This window comes from Esox lucius, chromosome 1, assembly GCF_011004845.1.
Source record: "Esox lucius isolate fEsoLuc1 chromosome 1, fEsoLuc1.pri, whole genome shotgun sequence".
Lineage (NCBI taxonomy): Eukaryota > Metazoa > Chordata > Actinopteri > Esociformes > Esocidae > Esox > Esox lucius.
In genome coordinates this window covers 15615275-15631753 of record NC_047569.1, presented here as the reverse complement: position 1 = coordinate 15631753, position 16479 = coordinate 15615275, and the positions used below count along the sequence as shown (strand labels likewise).

The window sequence follows — 16479 nt, the reverse complement described above, 5'->3', positions numbered from 1 at the left end:
GGGGGGGGTCATTTAATTCTGTTTCTACTTTATGGGGGCTTTGATTTGGGCCGTTGAGGAAGCGAGAGGCAGGAAGGGGCTTGGAGGTTGTGTGTCTGACCCTGTGAGATGACACCTTCGAATGTCACCGTCCAGCTGCACCTGTCTAACTCAGTGGGTTTGTCCGTCTGTCTGTCTGTCAGTTGGTGTGATCCTCTGTCTGTTAGTTGATGTGTTTAACTCTCTGTCGGTTGGTGTGATCCTCTGTCTGTCAGTTGATGTGTTTAACTGTCTGTCGGTTGGTGTGATCCTCTGTCTGTCAGTTGGTGTGTTTATCTGTCTGTCCGTTGGTGTGATCCTCTGTCTGTCAGTTGATGTGTTTAACTGTCTGTCGGTTGGTGTGATCCTCTGTCTGTCAGTTGGTGTGTTTATCTGTCTGTCAGTTGGTGTGATCCTCTGTCTGTCAGTTGGTGTGTGATACTGTCTGTCAGTTGGTGTTTATCTGTCTGTCGGTTGGTGTGATCCTCTGTCTGTCAGTTGGTGTGTTTAACTGTCTGTCGGTTGGTGTGATCCTCTATCTGTCAGTTGGTGTGTTTAACTGTCTGTTAGTTGGTGTGATCCTCTGTCTGTCAGTTGGTGTGTTTATCTGTCTGTCCGTTGGTGTGATCCTCTGTCTGTCAGTTGGTGTGTTTATCTGTCTGTCGGTTGGTGTGATCCTCTGTCTGTCAGTTGGTGTGTTTATCTGTCTGTCGGTTGGTGTGATCCTCTGTCTGTCAGTTGGTGTGTTTATTTGTCTGTCCGTTGGTGTGAACCTCTGTCTGTCAGTTGGTGTGTTTAACTGTCTGTCCGTTGGTGTGATCCTCTGTCTGTCAGTTGGTGTGTTTATCTGTCTGTCGGTTGGTGTGATCCTCTGTCTGTCAGTTGGTGTGTTTATTTGTCTGTCCGTTGGTGTGATCCTCTGTCTGTCATTACCTTTCAGTGTCCTTGACCATGATTGTGCTGCTCCTTTTATAGACCCGCCTCTCAATTACTGTGTGCTTTTCTACCAGTAAGTGGATTTTTCCCTAGACATTAATATCCCTATGGATTTCTCTTTGTAGTGTCGGCCGTGTCAGACTCTGACCCAATTGGAAGCTTGGCACTGTCACTCGCTGGAACATAGGTTTGATTTGTGCGGCAGAGGTGTCTCCGTGGAGCTAGTGGAGGGGGCAGAGCGTTAGCTGTTATCTGTGTTTTAACCTTCATGCTAGAGGAGGAGCCCAGATGGAGAGAGGCTGTGTGAAATGTGGACTTCCCCTGAAGGGCCGGCAGATAAACATCTCTGTCCAAGTTGAATGAAATCCAACTGATTGGCATACTGGAAGATAAAGAAGACAGCGGCGAAGGCCAGCTCCCTGCGATAGCAACCTACTGGTTACCCAGAGAGTTTTTGGAATTGGTGGGAAGTGAAATGAGTTAGTCCTTGGCTTAGTATCTGCTGTGTATAATAGAAGAAGAGTGACACGGATGTGGAGTTGGGTCGTTTTGATGCAGCAGAACTGTTGGCTCGGGCAAAAAGGACATCTTATATGTAACATGTCCTGATGTGGCATTAGACTTTCTCAGAAGGAGCAAAATGAACGTTTTAGCTGCAGAGTGAAAACAACAAGTCAGTGTGGCAAATGCTAAAATCTGCATTTTCCTCTTTGTTTCTTCCTCTGCCTAGCCCCTTCTCCGATCAACTCCATCCAGGCCAAGGACGTCACCAGACACACCATCGCCCTGGCCTGGCAGCAGCCAGAGAGACCCAACGGGGTCATCCTGGAGTACGAGGTCAAGTACTACGAGAAGGTGGGTTGACCTTTGAGAAATTCACCCGAGGCTGTGAAATAACATCAAACATATTTTTTTTATTTCATTAGTCATTAGTTTAAATTAAAAAAGTGATAATTTGGCCTCTATGAATTCCACGGAAGACCTTCCAGGAAAACAGTCTTTACTGGAAAACATTTGTTGCTCTCCAGGACCAGAATGAGAGGAGTTATCGCATCATCAAGACCTCGTCCAGGAACACTGACATCAAAGGCCTGACCCCTCTCACCTCGTACGTGTTCCACGTGCGCGCTCGCACTGCCGCCGGCTATGGAGAGTTCAGCGCTCCCTTCGAGTTCATGACCAACTCTGGTGAGCAGAGCGCTACCTTCACAGCATCACGCCAGCCACCGGGATGATGTCATAGCGACACCCAGAATGTGTCCATGTGTTTCATTTTAGTCAGAGCTTTGGGCTACCTACTTACTTTGCTCTCTGAGCAGGACGTGCTACACGTATGACATCGCTGTCCTGTCTGATAGCATTAGCGCAGTGGCTGACAATTAGCACATTTACTAAGAAATAGTAGAACAATCAAGATCCTAACTGGGAATTTCACTCATGACTGGCATGAACACCCCTGGGCCCGGTGTCATCTCATCAGCCCCGATCATGTCGGCGGTGTGATGTCTGTTCTGTAGTGTAGTGTGACATCAGGTTCACTCTGGGCACAGGTGTGTCTTTGTCATGCAGATGCAGATAGAGATAGTGGCGTATGGTAATGATACTGCTCTTTGCTCAGTTGAATGGTGTCCTGCATTGTGTCTCGATGGGCCACGGAGAAACACTAGACTTTATGGGGACTCATAAAATGGAGTGGAGGGAAAAGGACAAATAAACACGGCCACACAGAGAGACAGAGAGCGGGAGAGAGAGACAAAGAGAGAAAGACAGAGAGAGAGAGAGAGGGAGAGAGAGAGGGGGGGGGGGGGTGTGTGCGCGGGATCAATGACGAGGACAAACAGAAAATGTACTGTGCATGTTTTGTGTACATTTCCGGACCTAATACGCCCCAATGATGTTGACTTTGCTTTGCGTCTCTGTCCACCCCTTCTTTCATCTTTCCTTTCTTTTATTCCCTTTTTCCCTCACTCACTCCCACCCTCCCTGCTCTCTCCTGCCAGTTCCAGCTCCTGTCATTGGAGACGGGACTAACTCCACGGTGCTGTTGGTGTCCGTTGTGGGCAGTGTAGTGCTCCTCCTCATCCTCGTCAGTGCCTTCATCATCAGCAGGAGGTGAGACTCTCACCCCCTATATCCCTCCCTCCCTTCCACGCTCCCTGTTTTCTGTCTCACTGTCTTTCCACCATCAACAGAATGTCTTGCTTGGCAGCTCTGGAGGAAGGCTTGAAAAAAGTGTTTTCCACACGTCAATGAGAGAACACACACACACACACACACAGCCACACACAGACACACACAAACACACACGCCGGCTCGCTGAGTGATAAGTCGCCCCCACCGGGGACGATTGACGGGGTGACAGCTTGAGAGATGTAATCAGCAACCTCTCTCCGCTTCCCCTTCTCCCAGCAGCTTCATCCCTCTATCTCTCATGCTGGCTGTAATACGGAGCGATAGTTATTTTCCGTGACCCGTGGGGGAGACAGGGACGGGGGTGGGGGAGGGGGGGGGGGAGAAGCGAACGAGGAGGCAGCAGGTGGATTTGCAGTGACCCAATCACACGGTGTTAACTGGCGAACGGGAGGGCAGGACAAAGGGGAGACACGCGGAGGGGATTACATGCAGATGGGGTCTCTCTCCACGCTTCAAACACGCTGTTCCTGGCCAGTGTGCGCACGCACGTGTGCACGAGCACATGCGTGCGCTCTCGCGTGACTGTGGACTCATGCATGCGCATGAGAGAGTCGGGGTGGTCATCGGAGGGGAGGGTGGCCGAGCGCGCCCTCCTCTGAGTGGGTTACTTAGGCTTTTCCAGGCCGAGCAGGTGGCCGTCTCTGATTCATATTCATTGGCGGTGGCTGTCCGTCATTGTGTCCTCTCCGTCCCGTGGCGGAGGGGTGGGCGGATGGCGCTCCCCTCTGCACCAAAGCTGTTTAACAGTCATTAAAGGGAATGAGAGGAACATTGTCATGTTTAAAAGTCATTAGAGTGACATTATCCTGCACATCTGGTGGTCTGGGACAGCCGGCGAACACGTCAATAATGGCACTAGCGCCATGCCGCTCGACCTACCTAACCGTGTCGGCCATGTTGTTTTTGTTCCCAGAAGGAGTAAATACAGCAAGGCCAAGCAGGATGCTGATGAAGAGAAACACCTCCACCAGGGTAGGCCTCTCTCTGAACTCATAAAATGCTAGTGTCAGTGGTGAAATTGGTTAGTAGAGTAAAGGAAACTGCTTTTAAAAACCTTTTAAGAAGTTACCAACAGGGGGGTTTGTTTAGATATCAACAACTCTGAAAGAAGAGCTAGTACCTTTTCAAACAGAAACGTTGTTAAATAAGTTGATGGTTAAGAATAACAGGGAGGCATTAAAGACAACATGTTACTAAATTAATTGACCCGCCTTAATTCTTTTCAGGTGTGAGGATATATGTAGACCCCTTTACCTACGAGGACCCCAACCAAGCTGTCCGGGAGTTTGCCAAAGAGATTGACGCTTCCTGTATCAAGATTGAGAAAGTAATTGGCATTGGTATGAAAATAACTCACTTCTGTCAAAATCTGTTTCTATGGGATTGATTTTACAGTTCTTTTCAGACAGGTTCTGCAACAGTAATATTTGGCCAGACTCATTGGGTCAATAGTGGGAAAAAAACATTAAATACACAGTTCCTGGTTTTCCCTGTCTGCCAGTGGAAAAAGCCAGCCGCTGAACAAATAATGAAAATAATCAATAGCCATTTTGCGCTCTCTTTCTGCTTCACTGAGATGGAGCCGTTGGAGATCGGAGGGGTCAAACAATGATTAAAGTACCACCCCCTTCCCCGCCAGTTCAACCCCCACCCCTGGAGAGATAATTGTGTGGTACCTGTGTTGTTGTGCTTGACCATTTTGAATTTGAGTTTGGTGAAGCGTGTGTGTATGGTCTGTAGTAAATTGTGTTTATATGTGTCCTGTGAAAATTTGTTGAGGTGCGTATATATATATGATTTGTATGATTTGTGTGTATGTGTGTTACAGGTGAGTTTGGCGAGGTGTGCAGCGGTCGTCTCAAGATGCCAGGAAAGAGGGAGATCTGTGTGGCCATTAAGACCTTGAAGGCTGGCTACACGGACAAGCAGAGGCGCGACTTCCTGTCTGAGGCCAGCATCATGGGCCAGTTCGACCATCCTAATATTATTCACCTGGAGGGCGTGGTCACCAAGTGTAAGCAGGCGCCTGACTGAAGGACTTCTGTCTTAGTTACAAATGTTTCGTACACACTATTCAAATGAGTTATTAAGTAAAATTTAGTATTGCGCTAAAGCTAATATTGAAATAGCAGACTACATTCTGCCTTTTAGCAACATATAGTACAAAAATGAGAGCGGGGGGGGGGTTAAAAGTTTTGGAGATATAGAGGGCCCATTCCTTACCCATTACGCAGAGGGCCGTGGTTGGGGGTTGGGGATGCCGTGGCTCCGGACACGGGGCCCATCCTGGGAATCCCCAGGTGGTTGGTAGCCAGATGGAACAGGTCTGGTGCCGGCCCGCTACAGGGGCTAATGTGTCCCGCGCTGGCCCAGGCTCATTAATCATGGTGTCAGCTGTAAATGTGTTTGGGGTTAGAGAGTGATACCCTATCTGCAGGGCAGAGCCTGAACCGCTGCCATGCCAGACGTTGACTCTTCACCCCACCTTCGCTCCTGGTTGCTCAGAGGGTGCGTTGGGGAGGCGGGGTGGATGGGTGCGGAATCAGTTTTGTCTTTGTTACATTGCGTCGGTTTGTGTTTGAGGGGGTGGGGGGGGGTGGGGTGGGGGGGGGGGGGGTGGGGGGGGCTGTTGTGTTTGGTGTCTTCATTTCCTCAGGTCCTTTATGAGGGGTGTGTGGGCCTTTATGGATTTAATTAGTGTGTGTGTGTGTGTGTGTGTTAACGTAGAGACCTTGTCGTCCTAGAGGATGGTTGGTTAGGTGGATTGGCTGGTTCAATGCATTTTGACGTTCCAGCCCAATCTGTTCTCCTTACGAGGACAGCCCCAACCACAGCTGAACAGGGACCATACATCCTCACCAGGACAGATAAGGACACATGAAATCGCTTAATACAAAGAGAGAGGGCGGTGGAGGGAGAAAGAGAAGGAGGAGAGAGACATACATGGGAAGGGCACATCACTGATATTAACATTCTATAGATGGCACAGCCATCTCGCTCCCCTCTTCCCTGAATGGGGACATGTTTAATCCGGAAACGCCATGACATTGCAAAAATAGGCAAAGATTTAGTAAAAAAAACAACAATGTTGCCATGTCATCACATTTACTTAAGAATAGATGTAAAGGTTAGCTAGCTCAGTGACTGACTCCCCTGAATGTTAACTATAGCTAGCTAATGTAAAGTAAAATATGGCAATATCAGTAACGGTTTTCCTTTAAAAAAAAGTTGCCTTTAGAAAAGTTATTATGTATTCAACCCACAGTGATGTATTTTAGACCAAATCTGCCCCTAATGAGGATGTAATGAGTACAATGATCTGTTGGACATCAGTCTTAAAATGAATGTTTGAAACTATACTATAATAAAACGTGCAATCTGTGTAAGAATGTAAAGCGAGAAGGGAACTGCATCCAATGTCCCTCTCATTCCAACTCCCCCTCCTCCCGTCTTTGTAATGACAAAAAGCTTGACGCCCGTTTCTTTGCAATTAGTCCTTCACACTTGAGTGTGTCTTTGGAATCTATTATGAATCCATTATTTGAATTGCAATTTTCCCCCTCCCTGTTCTAATCTAGTTAAAAGGAACTTCCATCTCTCCTCTGTATGGCAGCACTACATGTCCAATAGGCCAATTAAGTCTTATTAATTATTGACAAAGTCTAAATATGCTCTAAATACATAAATACACTCAAATCACTCTAAGAACAAAAGCATAGCCCGAATTGCCTGTCAACTTAGCCCCTTAATTTTTCCTAGCGTCACTGATAGTAATTAAAACCTTGGCCGTCCATCACAAGTCGTTAGCATTTTAAGCCTTTCTAGCTGTTCTTTAGGACGTGATACATATAAATGCCCTCATTTACATAATGTAAGTGCTACTAAATTGCAACGTTTTTTTTTTTTTACAGAAAGGGGAAATAACGATCCATTGTGGGTTATGAGCAGGCCTCTGATGTCTCCTGCCAATGTTAGCTCCCTGTGACAATGTAGAAACAAACGTTGCCTCAACATTCGTCCTGTGTTCTCCTATATGTTGTCCTCTACCCGCCCTAGCCATTATTATTTCTTTTGCCAGGTGATAATCTGCCTTTTGGTGGGGCCCCTGCCCAGAGTTCATTGCCAAAGGCGGCGTGACATATTCAGTAAACTAGACATTAGCATGCAAATGGACTGGGAGGAAGAAGGCGGGATTGGGAAGGGGCAATCTGGAGGTTGTAGGTCAGACGCTCCTCAGACTTGATTGGGGAGCTGTCAGCCCGCGGTGGCCCGGGGGCAGCAGGGTAGAACAAAACAGAACAAAGATGGCTGACAAAGAGGCTCCCCTCTCCAGTTTAACTTCACTTCCTCTTTGGGGCGTCACCGGAGACCTGTGTGCCAATCACGCCCGGGTGCAGTGTGGGAGAACTTCAACTTTAGACCCCTTCAGCAACTAACTAATGCAACTTCTACAAATCTTAAATATATATGGTACCAGTCGAAAGTTTGGACACACCCATTCACTTGAAATTCACCCAAACTTTGAAACTGGTACTGCAGGTGCACGGATTTCTTAGAAAACTTGGGTGAGTTCACGTCTTTCAGATCATCTGTAATCACAGCACAGTATGTAACAATTCCAAGAGGAGATGAAAGTAAACTGTTCGCCATGTGTTGCTGGTACGGCTGGTTAGACAGGCACCATCTTGTTAGCGCCATGGGACAAACACACACTGGCCCTCCATCTCTCCTCCCCTCCTCCCCTCCGCCCCTCCTCCCCTCCTCCCCTCCTCCCCGCAGACTCCCGTGAGCCACACAAAGACACACAAACCTTCACAGAACCACCAGGGAATCTCCCTCCCGCTGAAAGAGAGAGACAGACGCTCAGCCGAGACAGAAAGGAGAGACAGAGTGGCGGGGTGAGAAAGGGCAGAGAGGAGTGGCAGAGATGACGAGTGACATGGAAAGAGAGGAAGAGTAAGAGGAAAGAAAAAAAAGAATGGGAGAAAGGATATGGAGAGTGGCAGACGTACAGAAAGTTGGCGTGAAAGGGCCGCGATGAGGATAATGACAGAAATAGACAGATTGTCACGGATTATAAAAGGGATTGTACATTTTGTGTGTGCGTGGATGTGGGTGAGAGTGATTAGTCTGGTTTGTGTTACCGTGGAGATCCCTGTGTCAGTGTAGAGTGCGGGATGCATGGGTACAGTGTTACACTGAACAAATTATATCGGCTGTGGACAGAGACGGATGGTGTAGCACAGACACAAAACACCAAAAACACACACACCCAAACATACTCCTGAGAACCTGTTGTGCTGCCCTGACATAAGCCTTGTTTACCTTTATAATGTTACGCCTTTCATTTTTTCAACCATAACCTCTTTTATACTCTACCTAATCTCTCCCTCCCTCTCTTTTCCTTCAGGTAAACCAGTGATGATTATCACAGAATACATGGAGAATGGATCCCTGGATGCATTCCTCAGGGTAAGTAAAGCATCTCAGTGTGTGTGGTACGTTTGTTTGTGTGCGTGCAGAGTTGAAGTTATGACTGTGCTATTCCTGGCAAGCTCATAACCTAATCAAGATAACATTGTACGATCCACCTACGATCGTCACGTACTTGACCCGGCGCATCTGTTTCCCACTCCAGAAGAATGACGGGCGGTTCACTGTGATCCAGTTGGTGGGCATCTTGCGTGGCATCGCGTCGGGCATGAAGTACCTTTCCGATATGAGCTATGTTCACCGAGACCTGGCCGCACGCAACATCCTGGTCAACAGCAACCTGGTGTGTAAGGTGTCCGACTTCGGGATGTCACGAGTCCTGGAGGACGACCCTGAGGCTGCCTACACCACCAGGGTGAGTGTGTGTGTTTTGCTGCTTGTGTCTATTTGTGTGAGTTTGGTACTGTCTGAGTGTCGCTAACTGTCATCCGTCAATCACAGGGGGGAAAGATTCCCATTCGCTGGACGGCCCCAGAAGCCATCGCCTACAGGAAGTTCACCTCGGCCAGTGACGTCTGGAGCTACGGCATCGTCATGTGGGAGGTGATGTCATACGGAGAGCGGCCATATTGGGACATGAGTAACCAGGATGTAGGTGTACAAAAATTATCCTATCAGAGATTAACAATGATGGCTAAGTGGTGTAGATGTCAATCTGCCATCTACCCTGAACTTTAACCTCTGCCCTGCCCTGCCTAGGTGATCAAGGCTATAGATGAGGGGTACAGGCTGCCCCCGCCCATGGACTGCCCAGTGTCGCTGCACCAGCTGATGCTTGACTGCTGGCAGAGAGAGAGGAGCGACAGGCCCAAGTTTGGCCAGATCGTCAACATGCTGGACAAACTCATCCGCAACCCTAACAGCCTGAAGAGAACCGGAGGAGAGACCGCACGGTGAGACATTCAGTGCTGGTTATGCGTTACTGAGCCGCTCGTCTGGATCCTGAGCAGCATTACAAGTCATGCTGCATTGGCCGTCACAGACACACCTATTCTTGCCAACGGGGAAATTATCACAGCGCCTCCATAGGATTTTCATGATGCTCATGTTGTTGTCTGAGTTCTCATTGTGTTTCTCCACCAGCTTGTTGTTTCTGCTTGTTTCTAGCTTAAGTTTGACAGTGCAGAGGTTAATTTAGGTAGAGCTGTGTGCCTGTCTGACCTGGAGATTAACTTCTTATGTGCAAACTCCCCTGGCTATACTGTAGGTATCAGAGTGAACAGAGCAAGCTGAGTAGATGAGGACTTTTTTCTAAGACAGGCAAAATCACGCATCAACTATTATCATCATGGACACTTCCAAGTAAATGCCAATAACAAAAGGCTAAAACAAATGAAAACGGAGTTAGTAACTTGTCACACCAGTTGCTTATTTGACATGACTGAGTTGATATCATAGGTTGACTAGCAAGCAAGTAATGTTAGCCAGTCTATATGACCAGTCATTGTTCTTATTAAATATGCAAAAAGAACTGGGTTGCGCCTGTGGCAACATCATAGATGGAAATAGAAACCATATTTTTTTTCTCAACTAAATCTTCTAGTGGAAGAATTAAATTGTACATTTTTACCTATCAATTTATTTCAATATGTGTCTTTGTTATTGTAATATGTTGATGACGTTTTCTAAAAGCAATACAGGATATTGCAGGGCTTTTTCATGAGTACTCTCTATACTGTATTCATGATGCAGCACTGCCTCTTATGCCTTATTGCTTAATTATTAATGTGTGTACTCAGAACTTTATTATGAACTTCCACACAAGATGTTACACTCTGTAAACCACTAATAAACTGTGGAGTTATGGTGGTTGCTAGCAGTTAATTAAATACAAACAGGACCCTTTAAACTAGGAGTCATAATCCTTTAAACTAGGAGTCATAACCCTTAGGACAACCAGCGTGAGCCTGGGACAGAAAGCTTTTCCACTTGAACAGACCCAGAAAATGCACACTCACCCTCACAGAGTCGAATGTGACAGACAGAGGGAGAGAGAGATGGAGAAGATGAGTCCTGAAGGAATAATGAGTGGAACTGAGGCCAATAAACACAGCTTTTACGGTTGTAGCAAGAGATGTAGGGAGGGAGGAATGTTCTATGGAGAATAGTATGCGGGGGGTGTTATGCAGCTAGGAAGTAAGCAGGGCATGGTGGGTTTGGGGGGGGGGGGGGCAAAAGACGTATAGTCCCTGGTAACATATCAAATCCACATACTAAGTTACATTGCCTGTGGAGGAAGGGGGGGTTGCGTTATAACTTTTACAGTGAAGAAGGTGGGGCTGTGTATTACCCTAGAACCCTCCCCATGACACCACCACCCCCAATCCAACCCCCCTGTCCCCAATGGTCCCTCAGAACTCCTCAGCCGAACCAAAGCCATGTTTGAACCCGGCAGCCCCTCTCTGCCAACACCTGTTAAATTATGGAGGAGGGGAGCAGTGAAGTGGGACTGTTGTGAGAGCCCTCAGTCCCTCACCTCGGCCACACAGGCCCTGGATAAATATTTGATGGCAGACATCTTGGGGAAGCTAGGGAAGGAGGGATGGAATGAGGAAAGGGAGGCTTGTCCTGTGTCAAGGTGTGTGCGTGTGTGTGGACAAAGGTTACACGTTTTATTTGAACACCTTAATTTCTGTTATGTTATGCCCTAGTGTTTAAAAAAGAATGATCTTACTATGGGGAACTGTGTTTCATTTGGCCATTGTCTGGGAGAGCACATCATTATGGGACACATGCTAGCATAGAAAGAAAGAAGCTAGGCTGAAAAATCACAATTCCTATTTCAAAGTCTCTGGGTTGACGATAACTCTTCAACTCCTACTGATAGACTAACATCAGCTGATGAAAAAACGTCACTACCCATAAGGCCAGAGGACACAGCCTTTCTTTCTCCTCAGGTCCCAATTTAATTGGTTGTTCTGATGTGGTAGACCTGTCTGAGTGACAGGTGGTAAGAAATCTGGCAGAGCAGTACCATTCCAACCTATGCTTTTCTGACTGCCAAGTTGTTTGACAAAACCTTCTCAAAATGGCAGCTTGATACCGATGGTGCGTAGTGAGATTTCTTAAAATGAAAGATGTCGTGTTAGCTGGTTGTCCAAAAGAAAAAAAGCTTACTGATGATTTGTGTTAGACAAACTGTCGCTTCACTATATTCTACAGCTCCGGATAAAATTAAGAGACCACTGCACATTTTTCTTTCCTTTCCAAAAAAGTCGAAAAGGAAGGTTTTGAGAGAGGAACAGAAGTGTTCAATTTGCAGTGGTCTCTTAATTTTTAACCTTTCTGTTCCTCACTCAAAACCTTCCTTTTCAACCTTTTTGGAAAGGAAAGAAAAAGGTGCAGTGGTCCCTTCATTTTTACCCGGAGCTCTATATTGAAAGCTGTGTGACTGCGGACTGAGCCTCTCTCCTTCCATCCCCAGACCCAGCACCACTCTGCTGGAGCCGGTCAGCCCAGAAGTGTCCTCGGCCCTGGGCTCTGTAGAGGACTGGCTGCAGGCCATTGGCATGGAGAGATACAGCGACAACTTCACTGCAGCAGGGTACACCACCCCAGAGGCTGTGGTCCATATGACACAGGAGTGAGTAACCATTAGCTTACTCAGCAATCCTGGGCCCAGGAGAGGACTGTCTGTGTTATTGTACAAATGTCTTATATGTGAACCAAGGAAAACAATGATCGCATGAATCAGGAAATGTTTCCAAGTCCATAGGTTTTATTTTTCTCCTCTTGTTAAAACAGGGACATGGGCCGAATTGGAATATCCTCAGCTGCGCACCAGAATAAAATCCTAACCAGCGTCCAGGGAATGCTCTCCCAAATGCAACAGATGCAAGGCAGAATGGTTCCTGTCTGATCTACAAGAAGGAAACAATGTCATTTCTTACGGATAATTTAAATAAAATATCAAAAGACAATTGAATGATAAAATAGTTTACCTCATCCATGCACTTTAAATTGGATTAAAAAAAAAAGAAGAAACTACAAGAAAAGTGGGTAAAAAAAATGGCACTTTTTCACAGACCTTAGGCCTTGCCCTAGGAAGAATGGGATATTTTTCTGTTTGAACGCCGCTGGGAATCGGACGGATGGAAAGATTTTCGAGAGGCCAACTGGAGTGCCTTCAACGGTTTGGAAGGAATTCCAATGGGATCACTCCTCTGGGCAAGAGTGTGTTTCTGGAACTTTCTTTTTGGAATATCCAAGGAGCATATTTTTTCCTGTAACTGTGTTCTGTTAAGTTTGTTTATGAATTGTTCTCTGTGACTCTCTGCCATACCCTCCATTGTCTTTCTCAGCTGGATCCGTTCGAACGCCAACAGACAAAATGGAGAATTCCAACCTTCAGATAAACATTGTTTGGAATCTGAGCGGTTGAGGGAGGGAAAGAGGAGGAGGGAAGGGGCTAACTTTGAGAGGTTCTGTATTTTTGCTCTCTTCTAGTCTTGTTTTGTCCCAGATTGGGCTGTTTAGTTGCCCTCGGGACATCGAACATTTTCCTCAGAATGTCTTTGATCTTAAGAGATGCATCCCTACCCCCTGTGCTCCCAAACCACCATGATCCCCTCCTTACCGCTGCCCCCATTTTATTTGGATCATCCATCTTTCCATCACCCCCTCTGGATTAGAGTCCACCCCCTGGGTCACATTACAGCTCTCCTGTTTTTGACTGACAGGTGTTTGGACCACACTGATTTTTTCTGTGAAATTGCTCCCTAAATTTGGGACTGAGCGCAAAGGAGCATGGGATATATTAGGCCCAACTGTTACCCACTAGGGAGGCTCGGATGGATACGTAAAACAAACAACTGCAACGACACCCGGATGAACAAAAGAACACATGCTGGACAATATTCTGTCGTCATCCACCATGGTAAGTGGTTGGAAGTTATGCTGTCCTCAGACTCATTTTCATCTCAGTTGGGTTTAGCACAAAAAGGCTATTTAAGAATATTGCAAAATTCATGTCTATATAAGGCATGATTGTAATTCTACTAATAGATCGTGCACATAAATCACATATTACACATTATGATCAAAATCGGAGGTTAAAAATTAATCTGGACTGTAGAGCTTTTTAAGACTGAGCTGCATCATTCTATAAGTACTGTAGAACTATCTAACAGTCTGAACTGCATCATTCTAAATACATTCTATATATACTGTAGAACTATCTAACAGTCCGATCTGCATCATTCTAAATACATTCTATATATACTGTAGAACTATCTAACAGTCCGATCTGCATCATTCTAAATACATTCTATATATACTGTAGAACTATCTAGCAGTCCGATCTGCATCATTCTAAATACATTCTGTAAGTACTGTAGAACTAACAATCTGATCTGCATCATTCTAAGAACATTCTATAAGTACTGTAGAACTATCTAACAGTCTGATCTGCATCATTCTAAGTACATTCTATAAGTACTGTAAAACTATCTAACAGTCTGCAGTGTGTGAGCTCATTGAGTGTTGAGCTGTTTGAGTGGTGTGTTAATTAACAAGCAGCCCAGCACCTGAGGCTGTAGAGCCAATCAATATGACCTGTTCTCAGATCAGTCACTCCTGTACCTCCCCAGGCAAGTTAATGAGGACAATTAATCACATACAGACTCTGAGTCAGCAGACAGCGCACCACAGCTGGTCAGACCTGGGTTCAAACACTATTTGTGTTCACCATTTCTAATGCTGGGCCTGAGTCAGCTTGAATCCAGCGATTGAACATATAATATAGTCGCACATACAGTGAACCCAACCCATCCAGCACTGTAGGCAGGATATGGTAAACTCTATAAGGAACTGAAATAATTCATATAATTGCTGAACCCAGGTCTGCTGCTGATCAAAGTGACAGCTCAGGATCCGTTCCCATAATTAAGAATAGGTTTTTTCCTGTTTGTTTTGGCCAACCAATAATGCGATGATATCATTGTATTGGTTGGTGAATTCTGATGTTTTTGTTTAGCTATGTATGACTAGAACTTTCCATACACTGGAACTGCTATGTTTCACCATTGTTGGGTATGACAGGGTAGATTGAAGTAGGCCTAGGCCCGGCAGAAATTGGCAGTCAAATTAAAACATTAAAATCAACCTCTCTCTCTCTCTCCTTCTCCCTCTCCTTCTTTCTGTCTCTCCCACCATCACTCTGTCCCTCGACCACGCTTCTCCCTATATCTACTCCAGCTGCCGCTGTCTGTCAACAACAGGATTCCTCCCTCTCTCCCCATGAACACAATTCCTGCTCTTCTTGGAGTCGCCTCCAGCTCCATGGGAGAAAACCTGTTTCTCCATGTCCGGGATGTTTGCCGTTTATCGTCACTCAGAATGGACAAACAGACTTGACGTTCCACGTGCCGCCACCATCAGCTTAAAGACACCATATGAATGATTCTGCAACGCTTAAAAACATTAAAAGAATGTAATATAAATTAGACCCTGCTCCAGCAGATGATGTACTTGTTTTATGTAATGTTGAAGTTTGTTTTCTTTCGTGTTTTTCGGTTTGCACGTTGTGTGTGAGAAAAGAATGTGGGATTGTGCAGATGTGGGTGCGTGTGTGAGATTGAACGGGTGTGCGTGTGTATCTGTATGAGGGATGTTTTTTTCGAAGTACTATCAGTAGTTGTGTCTGTTTTATGCCACTGCGGAGAGGATTTATGGATTTGCTTTTTGGAAACTTGTGAATTGCTTTGTGTGGGCAAAAACAATGTTAAGTGTGCCATTGCACCTAGTCTGCAGATCCGCCTCAGCAACAACATTTCAAGAGCTTTGAAGTTTTGAACACATCCACACCCACAACTGCATTGGCTGTGATAGTGGTTTGCAGATGGGCAGAAGAACAATATCCTCCTGTACCGACAGAAAGACGTTTGGCAGTCAGAGGCACAGGTTCTCGCACTAAATAGAAAAGGACTCCGAACTGAAGCGAACAGGCTGGAAGCGTATTTCTGGACTTGGAGCGGGGCAGGGCGTTTTAAAAATGATGCACCTATGTTGTCATCTAGGACTTCATGGTGGAGAGGGTGATACGAAAGGAAAGTCATGGGCCTTGTTTCTTTTTTTTTTATATTCACCAAATGACAGTCAGGTTTTATTCAAAGGACTTTTTATTTTCTAAAGCCCTATTGATATTTTTGGAACGTTTTTTTCAATCATATGTGATGGTTCACATACTACAGATGCCTCCGTCCTCAATACCAGGCCACCTGAGTGCTCTACTCTGCGATGGAGTTTGGTTTGAATCCGTCAAGTACCTGTTATGTGGAAATATGCAAGGCGTGTGAGGAGGAGAGGAAAACAGAATGTACTGTACCATACTTTCTTCATTTAGTTAACGATGACGGACGATACGATAAGAAAACCCTAACAAAACACAAATTAATGTTTGTCATTGTATGCCTTCTGATGCCATATGATCTAGCTACGTAGATCTAACATTATTTCAATCTCTTTGTTTCATGTTTTATTTTGATTTTTTTTTGTCAAGCATTTTAGGTACATGTAACTTATGTCATTATTTATGGTCTTTTATATCTAGTTTGTAAAATGATAGTAAAAGTGAAGAAAATGAAGGGGTGCCAGGGTGCATTCTTATTAAAGTAGAAACCATTCAACGGTCTTTGTTTCCTGCTTATTAGAACTGTGTGCACACATATACACACACATGCTAATAATATGCACAAAACCATGGACACGTATATGCACTCTGACCTTCTCCTTTGAGTTGGCGTCGGGTCACGTTGCACCACATGGAGACCGGATTTATAGAAATCTAGTGGACTCTGCTGCCTGCAGGTTGCGTCTTGGTCCACAAGGCGTCCGAGGGCT

General features: G+C 45.7%; 1 protein-coding gene across 2 annotated transcripts in view; it reads left to right on the top strand.

The window, feature by feature from the left end:
* Positions 1-16265, top strand: part of epha4l (eph receptor A4, like) — a 45010-nt gene extending 28745 nt beyond the window's left edge. The window contains exons 6-18 of one of the 2 annotated variants that reach the window (XM_010882898.3): positions 1685-1809; positions 1983-2142; positions 2961-3066; positions 4061-4119; positions 4374-4487; positions 4976-5161; positions 8558-8619; positions 8786-8995; positions 9082-9231; positions 9340-9533; positions 12065-12223; positions 12385-13516; positions 14836-16265. In XM_010882898.3, the coding sequence (XP_010881200.1) occupies positions 1685-1809; positions 1983-2142; positions 2961-3066; positions 4061-4119; positions 4374-4487; positions 4976-5161; positions 8558-8619; positions 8786-8995; positions 9082-9231; positions 9340-9533; positions 12065-12223; positions 12385-12499 (1640 nt within the window). In that variant the 3' untranslated portion in view covers positions 12500-13516; positions 14836-16265. Of the gene's footprint in view, positions 1-1684; positions 1810-1982; positions 2143-2954; positions 3067-4060; positions 4120-4373; positions 4488-4975; positions 5162-8557; positions 8620-8785; positions 8996-9081; positions 9232-9339; positions 9534-12064; positions 12224-12384; positions 13517-14835 lie in introns of both variants that reach the window. The other variant, XM_010882809.3, reaches the window with a different exon arrangement.
* Positions 16266-16479: the final 214 nt, after the last annotated feature.